Source organism: Odontesthes bonariensis, chromosome 17 (genome assembly GCF_027942865.1).
Source record: "Odontesthes bonariensis isolate fOdoBon6 chromosome 17, fOdoBon6.hap1, whole genome shotgun sequence".
Taxonomy (NCBI): Eukaryota; Metazoa; Chordata; class Actinopteri; order Atheriniformes; family Atherinopsidae; genus Odontesthes; species Odontesthes bonariensis.
Window position 1 is genome coordinate 17,248,600 of NC_134522.1, and position 17,893 is coordinate 17,266,492.

Consider the following 17,893-nt stretch of genomic DNA (forward strand, 5'->3'; position numbering starts at 1 on the left):
TTGTTGTTGCTGCTTCTGTGGTTACAATTTTGATTTAGTGATTTCAAACATTTTGGAGTCAGATGTTAGAGATGCAGTTGTTTTCCGATAGTTTACAATCATAACAGCGAGACGGCATCTGTTGTTCTGGCACATGATCCATGGTGGGATGACAGTAATGGGGCGATAAAATCTGTAACACCTTATTTTAACATCCTTAGATTTAAGGGGAGTCTGTCAACTTGAATACTAAGAGAAAAGTAGGCCTTACAAAAGAGCACCTTTGCTGACATGCTTGGGCAAAAAGTTACATGATTTATGGTGGATGAGTTTGGATCCACAGATACAAGAATTAAACAAACATCTTTTTTTGAATTTCCCGCTCTATTGTCAAAGTCAGATAGTGTACACCTGAGAAACAGGCAGAGCCTGTTAACAGAACAAGTGTTACTGATCGTTATCTGAGTGTATACAGCATGGGTGAAGTTGAAAAATATATGAAATGATGATCTGATACTAGCCTGAGAACATTTCCTCATCCGCCTCCGTTTCCATTGCAAAAAATAGCATCTAAACAGGGTTCCAGGTGAGAAATGTCAGAGCCAAAAAAAACACCCACAATCTATAAATTATGTAACCAACATTTTCTGGTTTGACTGCTTTGCAGACCCAGCACAGCAGTGCCACCACTTCAAACATGGCTGTCAGGAAGGAGTAAAATACCTTGATGGACTTTGTTCCTCTCATCTACCCTTTGACGTCAGAGAAAATGCAAAAGACCCAGTGCATGAATAAGTCTTTCAGCACACTGAAAAAATATGCAGTTCATTTAAGCTTTGGCTGCTATTGATTGAAAATTCACTTGTGAACTCAGAAGTAAACAGTGAGTTGACTTGCAGACATGGCGAGCCATGGAAAGGTCAAGCCAGGAAACACCGGAGAAGATGCTGCAACACCAAAGGAACAAAAGAAAGTGAGCTTTAGCATGATCAGTTATTATATTCATTGACATATTCTGTTTAGAAATATATTGTACTAGATATATCATTACAAAACTATATTATATTATAAAAGCTCCATTATACTAATAAATATATATATATTAAAAAAGTTATTTTATTGAAACATATCATATTTAGATAAATAAACAATATAAATTGTTTAATAACAGTAACAGTGAGAGGAAATTACACATAAAATGGAAAATAAAGACAAACAACAGGAATCAAATGTGAGAAATCAAAAGTGGTAAAATTCACTTTAGAAATATCCCAATGTGGAGTTGCTGTTTTAGGAGCATAAAATCAGTAAGCGAGGGCAGAGATTTCTTTCAATTCTTTTTGATGTTTCATCAATAAAGCTAACTGGATACCCAGGACATAGTCATGCAACACAGAAGGCAATATTTAGGATTACAGGTTGGTGCAGAGCGAAGCCTATAGAATACACAGAAAAACACTTCTAACATTTGAAGATTAAATGTGTATAATTTTCACAAGCTATGGTCATTAAGGAATTAAGTATCTATCAAAGTATACATCAACAAGTAACCACATTTAAGTTGTGGGAATGTTTTGAAAAACCTTTATTTTCTCATTCGCACCTACTTAGTGACATCTCGCAGTGCAGGCTGTGATGGGTACCGAGCCCTGAACACTCTGCGTACATGGGACCTGGAGACTGATGAGGCTGTGTTTTTAAGTGGGACTAAGAAAGGTCCCACCCTGGAGAAAATCAGACCTCACATTTTCTTTGATGACCAGATGAGTCGTATTAAGGCTGCATTAGCAGTTGGCACATTGGCATGCCTGGTGCCTAATCATGCCTGATATTAATTATGTGAGTCAACATCTGAATATAACTGACAAATGCATGTAAACCAGAATAGAAATGTTCCCATCAATCAAGATATATATATATATATATATATATATATATATGTGTATGCATATATTATTTTTCTTTTCTTTATTTGTATTTGTATATCGTATATTTACTACTTTGACTGGCATTCTTGCAGACTTGTAGATCCTAGTTTTTGCATTGGAAACGGAGGCGGATGAAGAAATGTTCTCAGGCTAGTATCAGATCATCATTTCATAAATTTTTCAACTTCACCCATGCTGTATACACTCAGATAACGATCAGTAACACTTGTTCTGTTAACAGGCTCTGCCTGTTTCTCAGGTGTACACTATCTGACTTTGACAATAGAGCAGCTTAACCTGGGTGGAAATGAAAGTGATGTTATGTCAGCTGGCCAACCTGTAATCCCATGTTTTCTTTGCTGCATGAATATGACTGCATATCCAGTCAGCTGATCTATGAGCTATGGCGATTAAGCATGAAAGAAATTGAAAGGCATCTCTAGCCTAACAAAAGGAAGCAATGTTCTGAATGCATTTCAGACATTTTTTGTTTATTCTTAGCTGCAAAACATCATGATTCACTTTCACTGGGTGCAAGCACAACCACATAAACCCCCCTAAAACTAATAAAAAAAACTTTTATCCACATAATGTTTTTGCCACTTTTGCTTATCCACACGTTGGGTGGAAAGTATTGAGCCCTTCTGGTGATATCGGTGGGAAGAACATCATTCCACTGCCACATTTTACTGGAAAAAAATGCAAAAAAGGATGTTTGTTTAATTCTTGTATCTGTGGATCCAAACTCATCCACCATTTAACATTTGACCATTTTCCTCATATCTGGACTGATGGAGTAAGACAAAAAAAGTAAATAAACAATCAAGTTTACCAAGAGACTGCAAGATTTCTACCAGACGTCCAGCAGCAACTCCTCCATTTGCAGCTACAAAATAGGACATCAGTTTGGCAGCCAGAGCAGGGATCAGAACACCTCCTGCACAACAACAGAGCTGTGGAAAACTTTCTCTAATTGTCAAAGTTCAGATTATTCTTGAGGTTCACCTTTACAGTACAGTACAAAAAAAAAAGTGTGTTGTGGTGAGCCATGTTTTACAGTTTTTTTCAGTCGCTTTTGGACAATTCTCAGATCAGAGTTGCAATTCTCAAAACTACGTGTTCAATTGTCACATCATTGTGTCACTTGTGCACATCAAACAAGCAGTTTCTCATTTCTTTCAGCAAGTTGCCAATGCTTTGGCACATCCATGCACATGATTATGTACAATTCTCTGCTGTTTCCTACATTATCAATTGCTTTTGTCATGTTGATCAAAATGTATTGTACAGGTCTCTGTTGAATAGTCTCACCCCCCACAACATTAAGGCATTAGTTCATCGTATAGGTCTTTACATGCAAAATGGTTGAACAAGTTGTCATAATATGTCAAGCATATTTCTATACATTTCCATTAGACTTTTGTTCAAAATCTGTCCTGAATTGGTAAATTGCTCCCAGATGAATGTTGACTTTCTGTAACGACCAATCAACTGACAAATATATATATAGCTGGAGCACAACACAATGTTTCACAATGGAAGGAATTAGATGGGGCCAACAGCCACAGAGAAGAAGAAGAAGAAGAAGAAGAAGAAGAAGAAGAAGAAGAAGAAGAAGAAGAAGAAGAAGAAGAAGAAGAAGAGTGAGGAAGAGGAGTGAGGAAGAGGAGTGAGGAAGAGGAGTGAGGAAGAGGAGTGAGGAAGCGTGGCGGAGGAGGAGTTGGGAGGCAGAACAGAGGAAGAGGCAGAAGAGGCCGAGGACATATGCGCGTTCCAGATGAGATCAGAGCCACCCTTGTGGACCATGTTCTCAATCATGGGCTTACAATGGCAGAGGCTGGTCGAAGGGTGCAGCCAAATGTTGGCAGAACAACTGTGTCCTCAATCGTTCAGACTTTTCGTCGAGAGAACAGGTATGTAATCCAACAATAGGCACTGTTCTGTAATGCTTCATACAATGTAACAGTATTCCACATTACAATATAAGTAAGTATACTTCATACAGTGACATTTTATCTTACTCAATTTTGTGTTCTATTTCATCCCTACTGACCGCCAGAGGCGGTGCTGAAAGCACTGAATATCCCTTCGCGCATGCGCCGTTCGAGTAGTAATACCAACAGAGTCACACCTGTGACATGTCGGGTGATCAATCAGAAGCTATATAGCCTGGTGTCATCCGACACTCTGCTCCTTTTACTTCTCGCGTGCGGTTCGCTTACATAGCATCAACCTTTCTTGGTCATTTCACCGTCGTTTGACGCCCCATTTGCCTGTTTGCTGGAGCAGCGATATTTCGCCCTCCTAGGGGCAGCGACGGGTTGATCCTTGACCGATCTTCTGTGTGCTGGGGATGGTCGCGTTTGCGCCCCCCCCCCCCTCCCGACTCACAGCTTCAGGTTGGTGGTATGATACGCACACTTCAGCTTGGCTACTTAAGGTTAGCCTCTCCGGCTGTTGTTGCACTTGATTTGTAACGGTAGCGCCTTAACCTACCGTTTTTTCAGTTGAAACAGCTCCCGATATTAAACGGCTGATCGTTTAGCTCTGAACTGAGCTACCGGCTGTAGCATCGGAGCTTTGTTTGCTGTAATCGGCGACGGTGGCGTTTCGCCCCCCCTCTCCCGATATTAAACAGCTGATCGTTTAGCTCTGAACTGAGCTACCGGCTGTAGCATCGGAGCTTTGTTTGCTGTAATCGGCGACGGTGGCGTTTCGCCCCCCCTCTCCCGATATTAAACAGCTGATCGTTTAGCTCTGAACTTAGCTAACTGCGGTAGCATCTGAGCTTTGTTTGCTTTGTCTGCTTTAATCGGTTGCGGTGGCGTCTCGCCCCCTCTCTCCCGATACTAACCAGCTGATTATTTGGTTCTGAACTGAGCTACCTCTTGTAGCTTCTCAGTTTTATTTCTTATTTGGTGACGGTGGCGTCTCGCCACCTCTCCCAATTTTAGCCAGTCTTATCCAGTTAGACTGGGCTACCTGTGGTGGCATCTAAGTTTGATTGCTTTAATCGGTGATGGCGTCTCGCCCCCTCTCCCGATTTTAGCTAATATCTCACTCTATTTTTGCGCTGTGCTCTAATTGGTGACGGTGGCGTTCCGCCCCCCCCTCCCGATATTGAACAGCTGCTTGTTTAAGCCCCTTTCACACTGCGACCCGCTATCTTAGCGGGTCCAAATTGCACCTTCGACCCGCGTCGAGCAATGTGAACGCTTGGCGTGTCAGGGTGACCCGTGTCGCCTGAAGCCGAGTTCAGGGGGAGTTGCCTAGTGGCAGAGCGTCACACGAAACGCATAAAATGCTGGGCGTGTACAATGACGTAGGCACAAGCCATGCGTCAGAGGTAGGGTTAAATACACCTGTCTGCATCAAATTTTTCAAACAAACGATGGCGGGACACCTTGAGAACTCATTTTTGCAATGCAGTTCATGGAGATGTTACTTTACGGTGCGTCTTGCTGCGTGGGAAACCGCGCTCTCCCATCTTTCTCGCCAGCCCTTCTAGCAGAGGTCCATCTTTCACCGTCCCCGAAATGTGGCGGTAAATAACGTCCTCTGCTCGGAGGCTGAGGAGCTCGCGGACCTCCTTGTCTCACCAGTTGGCCATATTAAAAAATGTCTCCAACTTGATGTAGACTAAAACAGAGTAAAACTTGTCCTCACCTGTCGCTGTTGTTCTGAATCAGCTGTCCATTCTGTCTTTTAAACTCCTCACGTCACGCCCACGTCCGACCCGCGTCGATTGCGTTCACATCAAACTCGGCTCGGCAAAAAGACTAGGGTCCGACGCGGGTCGAAAGGCGAGTCGAGTTGACGCGGCAGCCCGGGTGGGCAGTGTGAACACAACAGCGGACACGCTAAATTCGCGAATTAAACGCGGGTTATTCGGCAGTGTGAAAGGGGCTTTAGTTTCCTAAACTGAGCTACCTGCGGTAGCATCTGAGTTTGATTGCTTTAATTGGTGACGGCTGCGTTTTCGCCCCCTCTCCCGATTTTAGCTAATATCTCACTATTTTGCGCTGAGCTTTAATTGGTGACGGCTGCGTTTTCGCCCCCTCTCCCGATTTTAGCTAATATCTCACTATTTTGCGCTGAGCTTTAATTGGTGACTGCGTTTTCGCCCCCTCTCCCGATTTTAGCTAATATCTCACTATTTTGCGCTAAGCTTTAATTGGTGACGGCTGCGTTTTCGCCCCCTCTCCCGATTTTAGCTAATATCTCACTATTTTGCGCTAAGCTTTAATTGGTGACAGCTGCGTTTTCGCCCCCTCTCCCAATTTTAGCTAATATCTCACTATTTTGCGCTAAGCTTTAATTGGTGACGGCTGCGTTTTCGCCCCCTCTCCCGGTTTTAGCTGGCCGCTTATTCAGTTGTAGGTTGAGCTACCTGTGGTAGCATCTGTGTTGATTGCTTTAATTGGTGAAGGCAGCGTTTTCGCCCCCTCTCCCGATTTTAGCTAATATCTCACTATTTTGCACTGAGCTTTAATTGGTGACGGCTGCGTTTTCGCCCCCTCTCCCGGTTTTAGCTGGCCGCTTATTCAGTTGTAGGTTGAGCTACCTGTGGTAGCATCTGTGTTGATTGCTTTAATTGGTGAAGGCAGCGTTTTCGCCCCCTCTCCCGATTTTAGCTAATATCTCACTATTTTGCACTGAGCTTTAATTGGTGACGGCTGCGTTTTCGCCCCCTCTCCCGATTTTAGCTAGCCGCTTATTCAGTTCTGGCTGCTTTGATTGGCATTGAGCGTTATTTGGTGAAGGCTGCGTTGTCGCCCCCTCTCCCAACTTTCGCGGACAGCTCACTCTGTTTTGCGCTGAGCTTTAACTGGTGAAGGCAGCGTTTCCGCCCCCTCTCCCCGTTCTAGCCAGCCGCTTACTCAGTTTTGGTTGCTTTAACTGGTGTAGGCAGCGTTTTCGCCCCCTCTCCCAGTTTTAGCTAGCCGCCTATTTGGTTTTGACTGCCCTGATTGGTGACGGCTGCGTTTTCGCCCCCTCTCCCAGTCTTGGCTAGCCGCTTATTCAGCTCTGGCTGCTTTGATTGGTATTGAGCGTTATTTGGTGAAGGCTGCGTTGTCGCCCCCTCTCCCAACTTTCGCGGACGGCTCACTCTGTTTTGCGCTGAGCTTTAACTGGTGAAGGCAGCGTTTCCGCCCCCTCTCCCCGTTCTAGCCAGCCGCTTATTCAGTTTTGGTTGCTTTAACTGGTGAAGGCAGCGTTTTCGCCCCCTCTCCCAGTTTTAGCTAGCCGCCTATTCGGTTTTGACTGCCCTGATTGGTGACGGCTGCGTTTTCACCCCCTCTCCCAGTCTTGGAGTTTGGATTGTCGTCCGGTGTTCTGGATGTAGCTGACTGTGTCAGCTCCTCTGTTCTTTCTGCCTGCGGTTGGACTCGGGTCAGTTTCGAACATGGATGGCTCCCACTGTTGTGTGGATTGTGGGACCGTGCTTCAGGCTGATGGCAACCTGTGCCCTTGACATGATCACCTGGTGGGTACCCTATCAGAGAATTCCTGCATGAACTGTGGTTACATGCCCCGTGCTGTGTGGGTGACTCGGCTGGCCCGATTGCGCCCCGAGGTTGGCAATGACCTTCCACCTTCTGGGAGGGTGACCCCCCCCCTAGGCGCTTGAAGCGCTGGAATGAGGCCACAGCCTCTGGCTCCTCCTAAGAAGAGTCGAGCCAAGTCTGATCAGGGCCTTTCCACGAGAGTTGAGCGTTTGTCTGCAGAACTGACAGAAGTGAAATCCCTTCTTCAGGCACGCCAGCTGGATACTTCGCTGGTTGGATCCTCTTCTCCACCCATGCCAGAGTTGGCTTCGGAGGTGGACGTGTCGTCTTTGGCTGCCTCTGCCCCTCACTTTAGGAGTGAGGAAGGGGCGCAGTCGTGAGACTGACTCACTCTCTTCGTCTCATAGTGCAGCTGGTGGGTTGAGTGGCAGCTCTATGCGGGACGTCATGCATATGGCATTGAGGCAGCTGCAGTTGGACGTCCCGCAGGTGGAAGAGTCCGCTCCTGGAAGTGCCTTTTTCAGGCGCAGACGGGCCTCTTCTGTCTCTGAGTTACGCGCTTGTTGGCGGAACTAGAGCCTTTCACGCCCCTCCACAGATGGTCGCGTGTCGGCGGCCTTACATGAGTCGGTTAAGGATGGCTTGGATCTTATGCCTGCGGTTGTACCTGAGGTGGCCACACTATGGTGTCACCAGATGAGGTGTGCCACAAACTCTGGCCGCCGCCCCATCAAGGGCCATGGGGACGGGCGATGAGGCCACCAGGCCAATCGTCAAATTTTTTTTTTTTTCCAATCAGCAGCTCAGTATTGGGCTGCTCATGCTGGGGATCCATGGGTGGTTCCAGGGGTGGTTCCCACCCTTACCTCGGGTTACCGGCTACGATCCCAACGGCGGCCTTGCATGTCGCGCCGGGGCAGGGTGACCATAATCACCGACCCGGTGTAAGCTCAAGCACTGGACCAGGAGCTTTCTGCCCTCCTGGCCAAGGATGCAATAGAGACAATTGATCCTCTGCAGCAACCCAGAGGCTACTATTTTGGGTCCCAGGGGGACTGAATCTATATCTAAAGGTGCTGCCTTTTCACAGGCTCACGACGGCAGAGGTTCTTCAGACTGTTACGAGGGACGAATGGTTTCCCTCAACAGACCTGACGGACGAGTACTTTTCATGTACCTCTTGCGGCAGAGCATCGCCGTTTTTCTCCGATGCCCCCGTTTGGCCTCTCTCTCTCCCCGAGGGTGTTCACTCGGAGTGTAACAGCAGACCTTTCCCCTCTGCGGAATGAAGGCTCTTCCATACCTCGACGATTGACTTCTGCACCCCATCCCGGGCGCATGCTTCTCGTGATACGAGTCGTCTGCTTGGTCATGTGTCCCAGTTGGGCCTCCAGGCCACCTTGGAGACGAGCTGCCTGACCCCATCTCAGACAACCACTTTTCTTGGGGTGTCTCCGGATTCACCCTCCATGAGGGCTTACCCATCTGCTCAAGGGTGAACGATATACTCCGGTGGGTCAGTCGATTCATGCTGGGCCGGCAGTTTCCGTGCGTCGCCAGTTTCCGTGCGTCGCCTCCCTGCGGCTACTAGGCAACTGCCGCCGGTCGCTCGGGTTGTGCCCTTAGGTCTGCTGTCACTGCGCCCTAACACATAAATGTACTGGAGCTGCGTGCTGTGCATCTGGCTCTCAGACACCTTTTGCCCACCTGAAGGGGAATTATGTTCTGATTCGGTCAGACAACGCCTCTGCGGTCTACCACCTCAACCATCGAGGTGGCACCAGGTCAGCGCGGCTTCTGGAAGTGTCCAGAGATCTCCTGGAATGGGCCTCTCCTCGCCTGTCCACCCTGCAGGCAGTGTTCTTACCAGGGCGGCACAACCACGTCGCAGACTCTCTTTCCCGCCAGGCGACTGCTCCGGGAAGAGTGGTCCCTTCACAGCGACTTAGTGCTCAGGATCTGGGACCTCTTCGCCACAGAGGAATCGACTCGATGTCCTCGATGGTATTCCCTTAAGGGGGCTTCAGGTGCATTGGCTCATCCCTGGCCAAGGGTCCTCCTGTATGCTTTTCCACCCCTGTCTCTGATTGGCTTACTCTTCGGCGGGTTGCCGAGGAGGGCCCCGAGAGGTTGCTAGGGGCTCCGTGTTGGCAGCACGGCCATGGTTCCCGCTCCGGCAGGGTCTGTCACGGCATCCCGTGGTGTCTTCCGACCAGAAGGGATTTTGCTGTCCCAGTTGGGACTGCTATGGCACCCCAGTCCTCAAGGCCTCCGACTGTGGGTGTGGCCGCTGGACGGCCTGTGCAGCTGCTGACAGGATATTTGGGTTCCGGTAGACGCACCCTTTTGAATGCCTGGGCACCCTCGACTCGCCAGTGATGTGAAGACAGGTGGCGGCTGTTTTCCCAGTGGTGTTCTGCCCGCAATGGTGATCCACTCACCGGTGCAGTGCCCACTATCCTGGAGTTTCTCCAGTCTCTTCTTGATAGGGGCCGCTCTCCTTCAACACTTAAGGTGTAGGTAGCGGTGACTTCATCTACTCATGCTGGCTTTGAGGGCTGTACCATGGGGAGCCCTATTCCAGTTTCTCTTTTCTTGCGTGGTGCGCGTAGGTTGCACCCGCCGATGGTTCCGCGGGCACCAGTTTTGGATCTGCCCTTGGTTCTTAAAGCTCTGTGCCACTCTCCATTCGAGCCTTTGACACAGGCAGACCTCAGGTGGCTCTCATGTCAGACTGCCTTTTTGTCGGCTGCTGTCTTCTCTAAGAGAGTCGGCGAGCTACATGCTCTTTCTTTCAGCCCCTCCTGTTTCAGATGGGGTACTGATGGCTCTGGTGTTACCTTGTGGCCAAACACTGCACTCCTGCCTAAAGTGTTATCTCGTTCTCATTGCAACCGGCCATTGAGATTGGCACGATTTCAGCCTGTGTCGGAAGGAATGGCCGAGGGGTCTCAGTTGTTGTGCCCAGTGAGGGCACTGGAGGCATACATTGCAGCCACGGCTGCTAAGAGAGGCTCAGACCTACTGTTCTTGCGTTATGGAGGCCCTGGGTTAGGTTGTCCTCCTTCCAAGCAACGCCTCTCCCATTGGCTCGTGGGCGTCATCTGCCACGCCTACGCTGCGGGACGCTGCTCCCCACTCGTTGGTGTGAAGGCGCACTCTACCAGGAGCGTCTCCGCTTCCTGGGCTGCCTTGAGTGGGGTCTGATGGAAGCAATATGTGCTGCGGCATCATGGGCTTCCCCGAGCACGTTCACCCGATTTTTACGGGGTTAATGTGGCCTCCCCTCATCCTCTGGATCAGGTTCTGCGGCGAGGGTCCTCTGAGCCTTCTCAATGAGGTATTTGCTCTGGATTCCTCGTGACGCCGCTGGTATTAGTCATTCAGTGCTTTCAGCACCGCCTCTGGCGGTCAGTAGGGATGAAATAGAACGAAAGTTACGTATGTAACTACGGTTCTATGAATCCCGGATGACCGCCAGAGCTTCTGTCACTCAGAATCCTTGCATTACGCGAGAAGATTCTGTAGGAGCAGAGTGTCGGATGACACCAGGCTATATAGCCTCTGATTGATCACCCGACATGTCACAGGTGTGACTCTGTTGGTATTACTACTCGAACGGCGCATGCGCGAAGGGATATTCAGTGCTTTCAGCACCGCCTCTGGCGGTCATCCGGGATTCATAGAACCGTAGTTACATACGTAACTTTCGTTTTGCATTGCTATATTGTTTCCACATAGGACTGCAAGACAACTTCACAGGGGTGGCAGAGGGCCCCTTTTCACACCTGAACAGGAGGAGGCCATTTGCACCATGGTTATAGAGAACAATAAGACTTAGGTGCCGTTTACACATACCCGGGTATTTTGAAAAACGAAGACCTTTCCCTTCGTTTGTGCCTTTCGTTTACACACAAACGGAGTTTTTTCCTCCGAAAACGAAGCTAAAAAAAAACTCCGGCAAAAGTGGAGATTTTTTAAAAACTCCGTTTAGCGTTTGTGTGTAAACTGGTTGAAAGACGAAAACGGAGTTTTCAGAATGGAATGCGAAGTTGTCGTCATAGTACAGAGCCCCGCCCCTATCCACCATAGTGGCAGGATAACGCCATTCATTGTTTATCTGGCAAGCATGGAGGTACTAGCAGCATTTATTTTGTTGAGAGCTATACTCGCTTGTGTGATTTTGAAAATTACACTCCTACAAAGTATTGAACAACAAAGGCGCATTACGGCGCGGAGGGCAACAATTGCGGAGCTTCTGTTGGCAGACAGAGCCCGGCCATACCACCGCCAGCGACGGCGATTCTGGATTAGACCCGGACGGACTGCTTTATGGTGGGAAAATTTTGAAAATGGCTTTGTTGTCCCGGAGGAATGGAGGGAAAATTTCAGGATGTCACGATTTTCACTCCTTTCCCTAGCAGAACTGCTACGCCCGCACATCCAGGGTGAGAGTACTCACATGCGCGCTTCTGTTGATGTTGTGAAGAAAGTTGCCTGTCAGCGGTTCTCTATTAGGCTTCTGATTGGCTTGTGTGGAATTCTCATTGTTCTAACATTGCCACCGTCAGGCTTGGCGTAATTTAACAGCTCCTGATAGCGTATTTCTCCGGATCAATGTAGACGGGGTTTTTTAAAAAAACGGGGCTGTGTGCACGGGTTTTTTTTTGAAAACGAAGGTTAGAAAATATGCGTTTTTCAAAATACCCGGGTATGTGTAAACGGCGCCTTAGGGAGATACAGGGTGCCATTATAGAGGACAACAACATCTTTGCAAACAGTCAGCATCTCAACAATTGACAGGGTACTGAAAAGACACCAAATGCACATGAAACAGCTGTACACTGTTCCCTTTGAAAGAAATGAAGAAAGAGTGAAGGAGCTGCGCTACCATTATGTACAGGTAAAACATGTATGAGCATACAGTAGCCGTACTTCACAGTACAACATTGCATAGTGATATACAGTACAGTAAGTGTGACCTTTACACATTTGCTATGGCTGTAGAAAAGAAGATGCAATATGTGCTGTATACATTTGATGTAACCTTATCAAAATGAAAATGCATGTAACTCATAAAACTAATTTTGTGTATTCTGGATATAGCGCATAATGGAACTGGAAGCAAGCGAGCCACCGCACAGCTTCATCTACATGGATGAGGCTGGCTTCAACCTCACAAAACGCAGAAGGCGTGGGCGAAATATCATCGGGCACAGAGCGACAGTTGATGTGCCAGGCCAACGGGGTGGGAACATAACAATGTGTGCTGCCATCTCAGAAAATGGTGTGCTAACGCATATTCCCCTTATTGGTCCATATAACACAGAGCGTCTAGTCACCTTTTTAGACGCTCTTTACAGGGATCTCATCCCTGAACATGAGAGAGGTCAGATTGGAGATGACTTGCCAAAGCATGTGGTAATTTGTGACAATGTCAGCTTCCATCGCTCAAACATCGTCAGGCAATGGTTTGCAGCTCACAATAGGATGCTGATGGAGTTCCTCCCACCCTACTCCCCATTCCTTAACCCCATTGAAGAGTTTTTCTCTGCGTGGCGTTGGAAAGTGTATGATCGCCAGCCACATACACAAATTACCCTTCTAGCTGCCATGGATGCGGCGTGTGAGGACATCACAGATGCCTGCAGAGGCTGGATAAGACACTCAAGAAGATTCTTTCCACGCTGCATCGCAAGAGATAATATTCAATGTGACGTGGATGAGAATATGTGGCCCAACAGACAGGAATGTCAACAGGTCTAGGAAGACTGTCTGCACTGTAATTCCTACAGCACTGTATGTACAGTTTTCCCTTACTAGATTGTAGGTTCACATTTCTACTTTTTCTTTGTGCTATGCAGTGCTGTCTTTTCTTTTTTGTACAAATTACAAACAGTAAAAGGGTAATTGTGAATCTTGTCTCTTGTAATCAATCTCACACATACACTAAGGTGGAAATTACAATAATTGTCATCAAAACTTTGCCATAGTTTACATCAGAACATCCCTGCAGAGTACACTGTTATATTGACAACATGACTAAGCAATTTGACTGTCTTATCCGTACACAAGGACTTGACATTCTGATGGCACTGACATGTTCATTGACACAGATATTTAGTTTTGAGGGATGAACTAAGGATTTTGAGCAAGAGTGTGGCTTTTGCAGGTCATCCATGGTGTTTTGCTATTTGTCCAAATAGTTTTGAGAAATGGCGTACTGTTTTGCAAATGGCGAGGATGATTCGAGAATTGTACCAAAGCGACTGAGAAAAACTGTAAACATCTTACCTGCAATGGTGATGATAGCTTTACCTGTTAATGACACACGAAAAGGAGATGAAAACACTTTTGATCAGAGAAAATATGTGTGATTAATAAAAGTATATAAAGAAGTAGTGGTGTCAAATATATATATATATATACATTTACTCACATATTTCTTCTATGTTAGCTTCTAACTACCATCATCTGACAGTGGAGGGCAGTAGAGGGAAGCACTCAGCCATTCTGACCAAGTTTCGTTTCTCAGGAAATTAAACTATTGAACCCCACCCAGGTCCTATATAAAAGGCAGCCTAATCTTTAGGGCAAGTCAACATTCGAGGTGGAAAAAAGCCATGGGACTCTGTGAGTAAAGATGTACTTTTGACAGCATCACTTAAATCTAACTTTTATCTTCTTTAACTTTTTGCTTTCACAAAATGTTTTTGATGTCTGCTGACCTGCTGTGAGATGTTGATTTTTTATTTTTATTTTTTTTTATTCTGTGTTTGGTTCCAGTGCCTAATGCTCTGCCAAAGTCGGCCTCCCATCTTCCAAGTACCATCCTGGAGCTTCCAGCGGTCAGCCGCGCTATTGCTGCAGGGGCAGGTAAAAATCTTAACATACATGATCTGTTTGTAAAATTTCTGAATTATTTCATGCAGTTAACAAGTTTAATCTCTAAACATATCAGGAGGAGCAGTGATCTCCGCTCCTATAGTGCTGGGGGCAGTTGGTTTCACCTCAGCTGGGATAGCAGCTGGATCTAAGCCAAAAAACCCCACCCACAATCTATAAAATATGTAACCAACATTTTCTGGTTTGGGGCGGTCGGTGGCGTAGTGGGTTAAGCAGGCGCCCCATGTACAGAGGCTACAGTCCTCGCTGCAGCAGGCCCCGGTTGGAGTCCCGCATCAAGCGGCCCTTTGCTGCATGTCTTCCCCCTCTCTCTGTCCCCTGCTTCCTGTCTCTCTCCAACTGTCCTTTCATTAAAGGCATAAAAAGCCAAAAAAAATACTTAAAGAAAAAAAAAAAAAAAAGACATTTTCTGGTTTGACTACTTTGCAGACCCAGCACAGCAGTGCCACCACTTCAAACAGGACTGTCAGGAAGGAGTAAAATACCTTGATGGACTTTGTTCCTCTCATCTACCCTTTGACGTCAGAGAAAATGCAAAAGACCCAGTGCATAAATAGTCTTTCAGCACTGAAAAAATATGCAGTTCATTTAAGCTTTGGCTGCTATTGATTGAAAATTCACTTGTGAACTCAGAAGTAAACAGTGAGTTGACTTGCAGACATGACGAGCCATGGAAAGGTCAAGCCAGGAAACACCGGAGAAGATGCTGCAACACCAAAGGAACAAAAGAAAGTGAGTTTTAGCATGATCAGTTATTATATTCATTGACATATTCTGTTTAGAAATATATTGTACTAGATATATCATTACAAAACTATATTATATTATAAAAGCTCCATTATACTAATAAATATATATATATATCTTAAAAAAGTTATTTGATTGAAACATATCATATTTAGATAAATAAACAATATCAATTGTTTAATAACAGTAACAGTGAGAGGAAATTACACATAAAATGGAAAATAAAGACAAACAACAGGAATCAAATGTGAAAAATCAAAAGTGGTAAAATTCACTTTAGAAATATCCCAATGTGGAGTTGCTGTTTTAGGAGCATAAAATCAGTAAGCGAGGGCAGAGATTTCTTTCAATTCTTTTTGATGTTTCATCATTAAAGCTGACTGGATACCCAGGACATAGTCATGCAACACAGAAGGCAATATGTAGGATTACAGGTTGGTGCAGAGCGAAGCCTATAGAATACACAGAAAAACACTTCTAACATTTGAAGATTAAATGTGTATCATTTTCACAAGCTATGGTCATTAAGGAATTAAGTATCTATCAAAGTATACATCAACAAGTAACCACATTTAAGTTGTGGGAATGTTTTGAAAAACCTTTATTTTCTCATTCTGCAGTCTGAACCAGAGAATCCCATCACCATTGCAATATCTTCAGGCATCTTCCAAGGCCCTGTGATCCACTTTGTCAAGGTGAGAATAAAACACAAGGACAAAAGAAGCTGAGCTAAAACATTTGCACACATTCTGACATATTTTAACATCCGCTAGCAAGTAAAATGTTAAATATTTTTAAAAAGAGAGAAACAGGAACATTAACACAAACATTTCCTCATCAGTGCAATCATGAATATATATATATATATATATGTATATGTATATGTTCATTTCTTTTTTTTAAATTTATGATTTTGTTGTGATCTCAGGCTCTGAAGATGATGAATGATGCACTGAGAGAGAATTATCCTCAGAGCAAAGAGATCTTTAGAGTCCTACTCACCAGTGACGATTTACCAGACTCCCTCAAGACAATCATCAGCGAAAATGGTGAGACACTGACAAACAAAAAGTATTTGCTGCACATTTACAAGGATTCACAATCATGTTAGGTGACTCGCAGAAAACTAGTTTCACCAGTATGTTTTACCTTGTTTGAGCTGGATGGATGGATGAATGGAGCTTACTCTTTGTCGATATTATCATGTTATAAAGGCATCGACCAGTAAGGCATGAATTCAATGTAACTTTAAATCTAACTCTTTCATGTAAAATCGTCATCCGATTCCCCTTTACTGTCTGCAGAGCTGGATGACCTGATTATTCCACTGCCTGTGAGTGGGAAGGATCTTATTGGTGAACTACAGAAAAACAGCACCCTGCTTTACCTGTCAGCTGAAAAGTCAAAGGCTGAAGAAGCCTTGAACAATGGTAAAGATTATCAAATATCAATTAGACAAACTGTTATTATACCCACTAGAAGCTCTCAAACTTATTCATAACTATCATTCAGCACTTTGAGAGAAAAGTCTGTTTTGTTTCATGTCTCTTTGTCAGATATAGCAGCAGCTGCTGTGTTCATTCCAGAAAAGATGGAGGAAGTGTCAGAGACTCAGCTGCGTGTTGCTTTTGATGGCGATGCCGTCCTCTTCTCTAACAAGTCAGAGCTTGTTTTTAAGAATGGATTAGAAGCATTCTTGAAACATGAAAAAGACAACATTGACATTCCAATGGAGGAGGTACACATAAGAACAAATAAAATTATCAACTCAATCTGTCAGCTATCTAGATAATAGAGGCTATTAAAATAGAATTTTTCTTTATATTCATTTTGCATTGAAATAAACGGTTTCTGTTTGACCCTAAATGAATTTCTACTCCTCTCTGTTCTGTCTTCAGGGACCATTGAAAGGATTCTTGGAGGTTTTACAGAGGCTCCAGAGGAAGTTACAGGATAAAAGAATGTGCCCCATTCGCACCTACCTGGTGACATCTCGCAGTGCAGGCTGTTCTGGGTACCGAGCCCTGAACACTCTGCGTACATGGGACCTGGAGGCTGATGAGGCTGTGTTTTTAAGTGGGACTAAGAAAGGTCCCACCCTGGAGAAAATCAGACCTCACATTTTCTTTGATGACCAGATGAGTCATATTAATGCTGCATTAGCAGTTGGCACATTGGCATGCCTGGTGCCTAATCATGCCTGATATTAATTATGTGAGTCAACATCTGAATATAACTGACAAATGCATGTAAGCCAGAATAGAAATGTTCCCATCAACCAAGATATCTATCTATCTATCTATCTATCTATCTATCTATTATTTGTATTTCGTATATTTACTACTTTGACTGGCATTCTTGCAGACAGCAAAGTAAGTTTTTCATTGTACAAGGAAACATGTCTCTACTGTGCATATGACAATAAAACTTTGAACTTCAACTTGTGTCATTACTGAATAATAAAAAAACATGTTCATTATCAACCACAGTTTTTTCCCTGTGGTGCAGTTTTTCACTCCATGATAGTTCATTATAAAGTTTTGAAATAAAAAATAATTCAACTGGCAGAAACTGTAACCCAGCGATGCGTGATCAACAACAGAGGTTCTTTCACGTCCACTAACTCATACACAAATCTCTATTAACCCTTTCACATTTCTGCAAGTCAAGTTATCTGAACTACACTTTAAAAAATATATATAATTTTGAAGTTTTTCTTTTATAAAAATGATTTTTTTTCTATATTTATAAAAAAAACTTAAAAATATAAGTAAAACAAAATTAAAGATATAGACTGTGTATTTACACATCTTGTGTAAAATA

General features: G+C 44.9%; 1 protein-coding gene across 1 annotated transcript; it reads left to right on the top strand.

Moving 5' to 3' along the window:
- The first annotated feature begins 13,926 nt into the window (after positions 1-13,926).
- LOC142366208 (cytosolic 5'-nucleotidase 1A-like) lies at positions 13,927-17,446 on the top strand. Its single transcript, XM_075448035.1, has 8 exons — positions 13,927-14,050; positions 14,204-14,293; positions 14,982-15,055; positions 15,691-15,765; positions 15,999-16,119; positions 16,375-16,500; positions 16,627-16,808; positions 16,969-17,446. The coding sequence occupies exons 1-8, from the start codon at positions 14,041-14,043 to the stop codon at positions 17,272-17,274; spliced, it is 984 nt and encodes a 327-aa protein (XP_075304150.1). The 5' UTR covers positions 13,927-14,040; the 3' UTR covers positions 17,275-17,446.
- The last annotated feature ends 447 nt before the right edge of the window (positions 17,447-17,893 follow it).

Excerpts from the sequence above, each read along its gene's own strand:
- LOC142366208 (XM_075448035.1), top strand. Across the intron at positions 15,056-15,690 it reads CACCAAAGGAACAAAAGAAA|TCTGAACCAGAGAATCCCAT; the intron begins GTGAGTTTTAGC and ends CTCATTCTGCAG. Across the intron at positions 16,120-16,374 it reads GACAATCATCAGCGAAAATG|AGCTGGATGACCTGATTATT; the intron begins GTGAGACACTGA and ends TACTGTCTGCAG.